The 10,179-nt window shown below is 45.9% G+C and overlaps 1 protein-coding gene across 1 annotated transcript in view; it reads right to left on the bottom strand.

Annotated features, from left to right (window-relative positions):
- CHRNG (cholinergic receptor nicotinic gamma subunit) overlaps positions 1-3,690 on the bottom strand; it is a 59,485-nt gene extending 55,795 nt beyond the window's left edge. Inside the window, exon 1 of the mRNA XM_058189445.1 lies at positions 3,586-3,690. Coding sequence (XP_058045428.1) covers positions 3,586-3,634 — 49 coding nt within the window. The 5' untranslated portion in view covers positions 3,635-3,690. The remainder of the gene's footprint in view (positions 1-3,585) is intronic.
- Between the last annotated feature and the right edge of the window lie 6,489 nt (positions 3,691-10,179).

A 10,179-nucleotide genomic window follows, 5' to 3' on the forward strand; every position in this document is an offset into this window, starting at 1 on the left:
AACAGAGGAATAGAATCAAGATCACGGGAAGTGCAAGCACCACTTTATAAGGCCTTGATAAGGCCGCATTTGGGATGTTGTTGCATCCAGTTTTGGTTGCCATGATACACGGTAGATGCTGAGACTTTAGAAAAAAGGATGCTACATTTGACAGTCTCTGTGACTTCTTTCAATTTTCTTGTACAGTTTTCAGGGATCCAGACCAATGCGACCTCTGGTTCTCGATAGATAGATAGATAGATAGATAGATAGATAGATAGATAGATAGATAGATAGATAGATAGATAGATAGATAGATGATGGATGGATGGATGGATGGATGGATGGATGTTGTGCCTCGCTCGCCCTCCTCTCCTCAGCCGGGCCCCTCCCATCTCCTGCTATCTGAGCCAGAGACTGATAGTGAAGAAGAATGACCTGGCATGCCTCCAGCCCCCAGCCCTGGCACCATGCCCGGACAGACTGAGCAAACAAACCTCCCCACAGCGTGTGAGCATGAAGCCAGCCACGAGCTAGAATTGCCGGCAGCTGAGAAGGAGGACGAAAAGACACAGTGGACAGATCCCCGCTTCCGGAGAATGGAGAGGCGATGTCAGCAAAAGGAAGGGAGGGGCAGACCTGGATAAGTGCTGAGTCATGGAGCCACACCCCATGGCCTATATAAAGGATCTGCTTTTTGGCATTCCTTGAGTCAGGCAAAGTCTCATCTGGTTGCTGAAGTCACACCTTGGATTCCTGCCTGCCCTGAGAACTCTGACAGGAATTTGGCAAAGCTGCAGAGGTTTCATGGCCACGCTTGATACAGACTTCCCAGACCCGGCCGTCAGAGGAGGAGTGGGACATGACAGATAGATAGATAGATAGATAGATAGATAGATAGATAGATAGATAGATAGACAGACAGACAGACAGACAGACAGACACAGACAGACAGACAGACAGACAGACAGACAGACAGACAGAATGAATTCTTTATTGGCCAAGTGTGATTGGACACACGAGGAATCTGTCTTTGATGCTTATGCTCTCAATGTACATAAAAAGAAAAGATACATTCGTCAAGAATCATAAGGTACAACACTTGATGATAGTCATGTGGTACAAATAAGCATTACAAATAACATTATGTCTGCAGGGTGCAGAGAACCCGAATCTAATTTTTTGCCAAATATGCGTGTGTTCACACAATATGCCAAGCCAAGAGGCATTGACAACTTGCTTAGCATGAAGCTTGCACTGACTGGTTAGCCTTAAATCTGGCTATTCTTGGTGGATTCTTGGTGGCTTTGCAGTGAATCCAATTCATTGAGTGAGCTATAATGCTTTAGCATCTTTTGCAAGCAAGAAAATCAGTCCGTTCGGTTTTCCCTGGAAATCAACTCATCTTCGAACGTCAACGCATCTTTGAGTCACTACCTCTGTAGAGAAAAAAAAACCGGTGCTAATTCCCACGCTAATTTGTGGCAAGTTTAAAGGCACCGTGAAACAGTTGGAAACACTTACGTGCCCTTTTGCTATGTATTTTTGTCACATTTGCTTGAAAATGATAGCATGATTTTGTTTTCCTGAGTCCTTTTTCTAGTCGATACATACATGGAAGAAAAGGGGAAGGTAAAGGTAAAGGTAAAGGTTCCCCTCGCACATACGTGCTAAGTCGTTGCTGACTCTAGGGGGCAGTGCTCATCTCCATTTCAAAGCCGAAGAGCCAGCGCTGTCCGAAGACGTCTCCGTGGTCATGTGGCCGGCATGACTCAACGCCAAAGGCGCACGGAACGCTGTTACCTTCCCACCAAAGGTGGTCCCTATTTTTTCTACTTGCATTGTTACATGCTTTCGAAACTGTTAGGTTGGCAGAAGCTGGGACAAGGAGCGGGAGCTCACCCGGTTACACGGCAGCACTAGGGATTCGAACTGCTGAACTGCTGAACTGCTGACCTTTCGATCGACAAGCTCAACGTCCTAGCCCCTGAGCCACCGTGTCCCTAAGAAAAGAAAGGAGTGCTCATTCTGTTGTTATTTTACAGGTAGTCCTTGACTTAATGACTGTAACAGAGTCTGCTCATCATGGTCATAACCATGGGATTCAACCAGTTCGCACAATTTCAGCTGAACCGGTTGTTAAATTGCTGGCTGGCCCCACCCTGCCCCTTCCAGAAGTCCCCATGTGCCCCGTTTTTGCTCCCAGGTAAGTGCAGGGAGGCCTGCTAGTCCCAAAACAGGGCAAGGAGGGGTGCAATGCGGGCCCCACTGGCCTGTTTTTGCTCCCAGGAGGCTGCAAGGAGGCCTACTAGGCCCAAAATTGGACACGGTGGGGCAACGTCCCCGCCGCGGCCTGTTTTTCCTCCCGGAGGGTGCAGGAGGCCGAGTGCTGCCTGTCACACCCCATGGCCACACCCACCATGGCCACACCCAGCCAGCCAGTCATTAGGGCATTACCACCATCCACCTGCAATCTACGGGAGCCCTTCCTTTTTTGCCACCCCTTCGAGGTGACGTTTGGCCCCTAGGAGCCCCCTATGTGCTTCCAAGCAGGAAGAATGACCCAGTCAGTCATTAGGGCAGAGAACAGGTTGTTAAATTATTTGAATCCCACCGCTGGTCGTAACTCATGATGGTCGTACAGTGGGTGGGTCATGTGATCTACCCGATTTTAAGGCCTCTCTTGCGGTTGACGTTAAGCAAATACCGTGGACATAAAAGGAACCAATGGTTTTCTATGGGCACAGTTTTGCTGAAAACTGGAAGAAAATGGTGGTTTTCTGCAAAGCCATCATAAAATCCAATCACATGTCCAGCAGACACTACAAACAGCAGCGCAGATCAGTGGTGAAATCCAATTTTTTTTTTACTACTTGTTCTGTGGGCATGGCTTGGTGGGCGTGGTGTGGCTTGGTGGGCGTGGCAGGGGAAGGATACTGCAAAATCCCCATTCCCACCCCACTCCAGGGGAAGGATGCTGCAAAATCCCCATTCCCACCCCACTCCAGGGAAAGGATACTTCAAAATCCCCTTTCCCTCCCCACTACTGGAAGAAGGATATTGCAAAATCTCCATTCCCTCCCCACTCCAGGGGAAGGATGCTGCAAAATCCCCATTCCCACCCCACTCCAGGGAAACGATACTTCAAAATCCCCTTTCCCTCCCCACTACTGGAAGAAGGATATTGCAAAATCTCCATTCCCACCCCACTCTGGGGCCAGCCAGAGGTGGTATTTGCCGGTTCTCCAAACTACTCAAAATTGCCACTACCGGTTCTCTGAACTGCTCAAAATTTCTGCTACCGGTTCTCCAGAACCTGCTGGATTTCACCCCTGGCACAGATAGTCCTCGACTTACAACCATACGTTCAGTGACCATTCAAAGTTACAATGGCCCTGACCATAAAACCATAAGATTCATAATCTGAATCTGATCTGATCTGATCTGATCTGATCTGAACTGAACTGAACTGAACTGAACTGAACTGAACTGAACTAAACTAAACTAAACTAAACTAAACATTAAATTAAATTAAATTAAATTAAATGTCCCGTTCCACCTTATTTCCCCATCGACCACTAATTATCTGCAGCGATTCTAACTTACCGGCAAGGAAGCTGAATAAAAAAGCTAAACATGTGCATCTGATCCTCATCTTATATGCCTGGTACTGTTCTTTCTTTGTTCTTCGGCAGCAATGGGGCCACTGATGTAAACTGAAGGGTCTGGGATGTTATTTTGAGCAATAGCCTGGCCCCACCCGCCTTCCCTCCCTCCCTCCACCCACCCACCCCTATGGCAACCCCCCCCCCTCATTTCCAAGATAATTGTGGCTCAGCTGTTACGTTGGGCATTGTCAGCTGTTTTGGGGAGGTTGGCAGCCCATGGCTGGGAACAATGCCACCGCTGAAGAGGGAGGGGTTCTGTTTTAAGGACTGCCTGTTCTCATCACGTTCCAGAATACCGGAAAAATTTAAGCCCTCATTGTGATATGGTGGGGTGCGGGGAGTGATCTGCCCTGGAGAGGGAAAGGTTGAGAAAATGTCAAGGCGAACTTCGTTAAGCCATGAATGAGCCAAATTAACAATGTCGGAAAGTGCTATGTTAGTCTCCGGTGTGGGGGAAAAGATCAGAATTAGAATTAGGCCTGGAGGAATGTTGTCCATGGGGTCGCGATGGGTCGGACACGACTTCGCAACTAACAGCAACAACAACAACAACATCCATTTTTGGTTGCCATGATCCCAAAAAGATGTTGAGATTCTAGAAAGAGTGCAGAGAAGAGCAACGAAGATGATTAGGGGACTGGAGGCCAAAACATATGAAGAATAGTTGTAGGAACTGGGTATGCCTAGTTTGATGAAAAGAAGGACTAGGGGAGACATGATAGCAGTGTTCCAATATCTCAGGGGCTGCCCCAAAGAAGAGGGAGTCAAGCTATTCTCCAAAGCACCTGAGGGCAGGACAAGAAGCAATGGGTGGAAACTAATCAAGGAGAGAAGCAACTTAGAACTAAGGAGGAATTTCCTGACGGTGAGAACAATTAACCATGCAACAGCTTGCCTCCAGAAGTTGTGGATGCTCCAACACCACTGGTTGGATTCAACCAGTTCTCACCACTTCAGCCGAACTGGTTGTTAAATTGCTGGCTGGCCCCTTCCTGCCCCTTCCAGAAGTCCTCACGTGCCCTGTTTTGGTTCCCAGGTAAATGCAGGGAGGCCTACTAGGCCCAAAACAGGGTGTGGCACCCGCTCCCCTTGCAGCTTGTTTTTGCTCCCAGGAGAGTGCAGAAGGTCAAGTGCTACCTGTCACCCCCCCCCCGCCACCCCCTCCCTGGCCACACCCACCCAGATGGTCATTAGGGCCTCTGGTGGCCTCTGGTGGCTCAGACTGGTAAGACAGTCTGTTATTAACAGCAGCTGCTTGCAATTACTGCAGGTTCAAGCCCCACCAGGCCCAAGGTTGACTCAGCCTTCCATCCTTTATAAGGTAGGTAAAATGAGGACCCAGATTGTTGGGGGCAATGAGTTGACTTTGTATATAATATACAAATGGATGAAGACTATTGCTTGACATAGTGTAAGCCGCCCTGAGTCTTCGGAGAAGGGCGGGATATAAATGCAAACAAACAAACAAACAAAAAATTAGGGCAGAGAATCGGTTGTTAAATTCTTTGAATCCCACCACTGTCCAACACTAGAAGTTTTAAAGAAGAGATTGGACAACCATTTGTTTGAAAATGGTATAAGGTTTCCTGCTCCGGCAAGGGGTTGGACTCAGGGGTGAAATGCTCCCGGTTCAGACCGGATCGCCCAATTTGGTAGCGATGGCAGCGGATGGTAGCAAAAATCCCTGCCCTCCCCCATGCCCCGCTGAGCCACACGATCATCAGAGATGTTCTTTTTTTTTTACTTTTAAAAGCATTTTTTCTTCAGCTGAAAAAATGCTTTTAAAAGTAAAAAAAAAAAAGCCTCTCATGATTGTGTGGCTCAGCTGGGATCATCAGAACCTTTTAAAAGCATTTTTTTCTACAACCTCTTCTGACAATCAGGCAACTCAGCTGGCATCGTCGGAACCCTTTAAAAGCTTTTAAAAGGCTCCTCTGGTGATCCTAGCTGAGTTGCCCGATCATCAGAGGCTTTTAAAAGCATTTTTTTAAAATTTCATTTTGTCACAACAGTATACACAAACATTGTCATAAAAAAAACATATCATGAAGAAAATATATATATATATATAAGTAAAGAATATGTATCAGCTATATTAATTTGATATAATGAAGGGAACAATAGGACAGGAACAGTAGGCACTTTTGTGCTCTTATGCACGCCCCTTATAGTCCTCTTAGGAATGGGGTGAGATCAATAGTAGACAGTTTTTGGTTGAAGATTTTGGGATTTTGAGTAGAGACTATGGAGTCAGGTAATGAGTTCCAAGCATTAACAACTCTGTTACAGAAGTCATATTTTCTGCAATCAAGTTTGAAGCGGTTGACATTAAGCTTGAATCTGTTTTTTGCTCTTGTAATATTGCGATTGATGATGTAATATCTTGTAATATTGCTCTTGTAATATTGCGATTTTAAAAGCAATTGCAGAAAAAATGCTTTTAAAAGTTAAAAAAAAATTGGCTACGCCCACCCAGTCACATTACCCCACCACCACCAAGCCACGCCCACAGAACTGCTAGTAACAAATTTTACATTTCACCCGAAGACCTCCTTAAACCTCTGTTAAGTCTCATCCTGCTTCTCAACTCAGTTTATGCAATCCATCAACGTTAATCAAACAAAGCTATTAAAGAACAATCTTAGTGATACGAACAATTAAACAGGGAAACTTCTGTCTCCAGAAGTTGTGAGTGCTCCAATGTTAGAGGTTTTTAAGAAGAAATTGGACAGCCATTTGTCTGAAATGCTATAGGGTTTCCTGCTCAAACAGGGGGTAGGACTAGAAGACTAGAAGTGTGCAGCTGCCGCCAAAAAAGCCAACACAGTTCTGGGCTGCATAAACAGAGGGATAGAATCAAGATCACGTGAAGTGTTAGTGCCACTTTATAATGCCTTGGTAAGGCCACACCTGGAATATTGCATTCAGTTTTGGTCGCCACGATGTAAAAAAGATGCTGAGACTCTAGAAAGAGTGCAGAGAAGAGCAACAAAGAGGATTAGGGGACTGGAGGCTAAAACGTATGAAGAACGGTTGCAGGAACTCCGTATGCCTAGTTTAATGAAAAGAAGGACTCGGGGAGACATGATAGCAGTGTTCCAATATCTCAGGGGTTGCCACAAAGAAGAGGGAGTCAAACTATTCTCCAAAGCACCTGAGGATAGAACAAGAAGCAATGGGTGGAAACTCATCAAGGAAAGAAGCAACTTAGAACTAAGGAGAAATTTCCTGACAATTAGAACAATCAATAAGTGTAACAACTTGACTGCAGAAGTTATAAATGCTCCAACACTGGAAATTTTTAAGAAAATGTTGGATAGCCATTTGTCTGAAATGGTGTAGGATTTCCTGGCTGGGCAGGGGGTTGGACTAGAAGACCTCCAAGGTCCCTTCCAACTCTGATATTATTATTATTATTATTATTATTATTATTATTATTATTATTATTATTATTATTATTATTATTATTATTGTTATTGTTCTGCATGGTGCAAACATCCTCAAAGAATGTAAAGGAGTACCCCAAATAATCCATCTTTTCTGACATTTCATTTCTGCCAAAAAAACAAAACAAAACCCACAACATCCGCCACCTGCTTAAAAAATATCTCTGTTGTAGGAGAATCGTATTTCCCAACTTTGCAACCTCCGAGATGGAATGTAAGCTCTGCATATTTTCAGCGCTATTCTTTGGCAATATGTATTTTTAATTTCAGATTACTTGGCACCGCTCACTCATTGCCTGCACGCTGGGATTTGCTCAATCGAAGTCAGCCCTTCGAAGTAGGCCAGCTCCCCGAAACATTGCGCAGTCTCCAATTCGGTTTGATTCGGTTCCCGAACTCCAGACCCTGGTTGGGTCTCCGTGTTGCATTCGCACGGTTTCTTCAGCTGGATTCGGCTTCTGTTTCTTCTGATTTGCTTTTAGAAAAGTTAGATGACCTGTTTAAGCATCTCAGGTGCTTTGTTCAGTAAAGACGATGGATCAACGCAAATTCAAATAAATGGCTTCTCCAATTTCTTCTTAAAAACCTCCAGTGTTGGAGCATTCACAACTTCCGAAGGCAAGCCGTTCCACTGATTAATTGTTCTCACTGTCTGGAAATTTCTCCTTAGTTCTAGGTTGCTTTTCTCCTTGATGAGTTTCCATCCGTTGCTTCTTGTCCTGCCTTCTGGTGCTTTGGAGAATAGGTTGTCCCCCTTCTTCTTTGTGGCAGCCCCCCCCCAAATATTGGAATACTGCTATCATGTCACTCCTAGTCCTTCTTTTCATTAAGCTAGACCTACCCAATTCCAGCAACCGTTCGCTTTATATTTTATCCTCCAGTCCCCTAATCCTCTTTGTTGCTCTTCTCTGCACTCTTTCCAGAGTCTCAACATCTTTTGTGTATCGTGGCAACCAAAATTGGATGCAATATTTCAAATGTGGTCTTACCAAGGCATTATAAAGTGGTATTAACACTTCACATGATTGTGATTCTTCTGTTAATGCAATCTAGGACTGTGTTAGCTTTTTTGGCAGCTGCTGCACACGGCTGGCTCATATTTAAGTGATTGTCCACTAGGACTCCAAGATCCATCTCACAGTTACTACTATTGAGCCAGGTACCACCTGAGCAAAGCTGGCTGGGGAATTCTGGGAGTTGAAGTCCACCAGGCTTAAAGTTGCCAAGGTTGGGGCCCCTGACCTATACTATACTTGTGAATTTGGGTCTTTTTTTTTCCTTTTTCTTTTGGTCTAAGTGTAAAACCTTACTTTGTTGGAATTTATTGTTGGAATATATTTTTATGCAACAACTACTGTACTATATAACCAGTAGATGGCAGTGTTTTCATGTTTGGATCTATGGTATATACTCTATGGGCTTTTGTTCTAAGTAGAATTTTCCGTTTCCTGTTACAGATAAATAATTGAGCAGTAATGCACATGGTGACTGTGCTTTTTATTTGCTTTCTGTGGTGCTTTATATAAAACAGAATTTCTAATGTACTTTTCTCACCATCAGATTTTTTTTTTGTTAGAATTTCTTTTAGCTTTGTTTATCATCCACCCACTTACAACAAAGACAGAATAGTAGAGTCGGAAGGGACTTCGGAAGTCTTTTCGTCCAATCCCCTGCTCAAGCAGAAAGCCCTATACCATTTCAGACAAATGGTTTTCCAATCTTTACAAAATCTCCCGTGTTGGAGTATCCATACCTGTTGGGGACAACTTGCTCCACTGATTAATTGTTCAGTGACTTATTTGTGGATGTGCATTTAGGAAAGTCACCAATAGCAGTCAGTGTGATGTTTTTCATCATTTCTCTCCTCCCGGAAACCCTCGGGCGGCAGCTGTCTCTACTGTAACCTCACCCTGAGGTTTTGCATTCTCAGGCAAGGAGCGTCAGCTGCTTTGTATGTAATAAGACCTGTTCTGAGACAGCTGCTTCCCAATGAGCTTCAGCACTTCTCCTTGACACCTGACCTCCTGACCTTATTTCCACGCAACAGCTGGCACAACAGCTGGTAGGAGGTATGCCCAGTCCTTAGCATTAAAAATAAACCCAAGGCTCTCGACAGTTTATAGCAGTGATGCGGGGGGAGTATGGGGGGGGTCGCACGCGTGCCCACGCCCATAAGCCAATGCCCCCTATGTCCTGCCCCCCACACATGCGTGTATGACCCCCCGCGTGCATGTGTGCATGACACCCTGTTTTGGGGCTAGCAGGCCTCCCTGAAGCTTCCAGAGGCTGGAAACGGCCCATTTCCAGACTTCCGGTAGGCCCAGTAGGCCCGTTTTTCACCTTCCCCAGGTTCCAGAGCCTTTCTAGGAGCCTGGGGAGGGCAAAAACAGCCTCCCTTGTTTCCAGAGGCCCTCCGGAGGCTGGAAATGGCCCATTTCCTGACTTCTGGTGGGCCTGGTAGGCCGGTTTTTCACCCTTCCCAGGCTCCAGAGGCTTTCCTGGAGCCTGGGAGGCAAAACAGCCTCCTTGTTTCCAGAGGCCCTCGGAGTCCCTCCAGAGGCCAAAAATGCCCTCTGAGAGCCTCCGTGCGAGTTCTGTACTTACCTGGCATCCAAAACGGGCCACGTGGTAACTCCTGGGAGGGGAGGGGCAGTGTGGGTGGGGCCAGCCGAAAAGCAGCTGGTCGGTGCACATATGCGTGTTGGAGCTGAGCTAGGGCAACAGCTCGTGTGCCCGCAGACATGCTCTGCATGCCACCTGTGGCATGCATGCCATAGGTTCACCATCACGGGTTTATACCAAGGATCTCCAAACTTGGCAACTTTTAACATTTGTGGACTTCAACTTTCAGAATTTCTGCCGGCTGAAGAATTCTGGGAGTTTTAACAGAATTATAAAGTTGGAAAGGACCTTGGAGGTTTTCTAGTCCAACCCGCTGCTCTTGCAGCAGGCCTGATACCATTTCAGACAAATGGAGCTGTGGTGGCCCAGTGGTTAGAATGCAGTGTTGTAGGCTAACTCTGCCCACAGCCTGGAGTTCGATCCTGACTTTCTGTCCTTCCCAGGTCGGTAAAATGTGGAGCCAG

The sequence above is a fragment of the Ahaetulla prasina genome, chromosome 6, assembly GCF_028640845.1.
Source record: "Ahaetulla prasina isolate Xishuangbanna chromosome 6, ASM2864084v1, whole genome shotgun sequence".
In the NCBI taxonomy this organism is placed as follows: domain Eukaryota; kingdom Metazoa; phylum Chordata; class Lepidosauria; order Squamata; family Colubridae; genus Ahaetulla; species Ahaetulla prasina.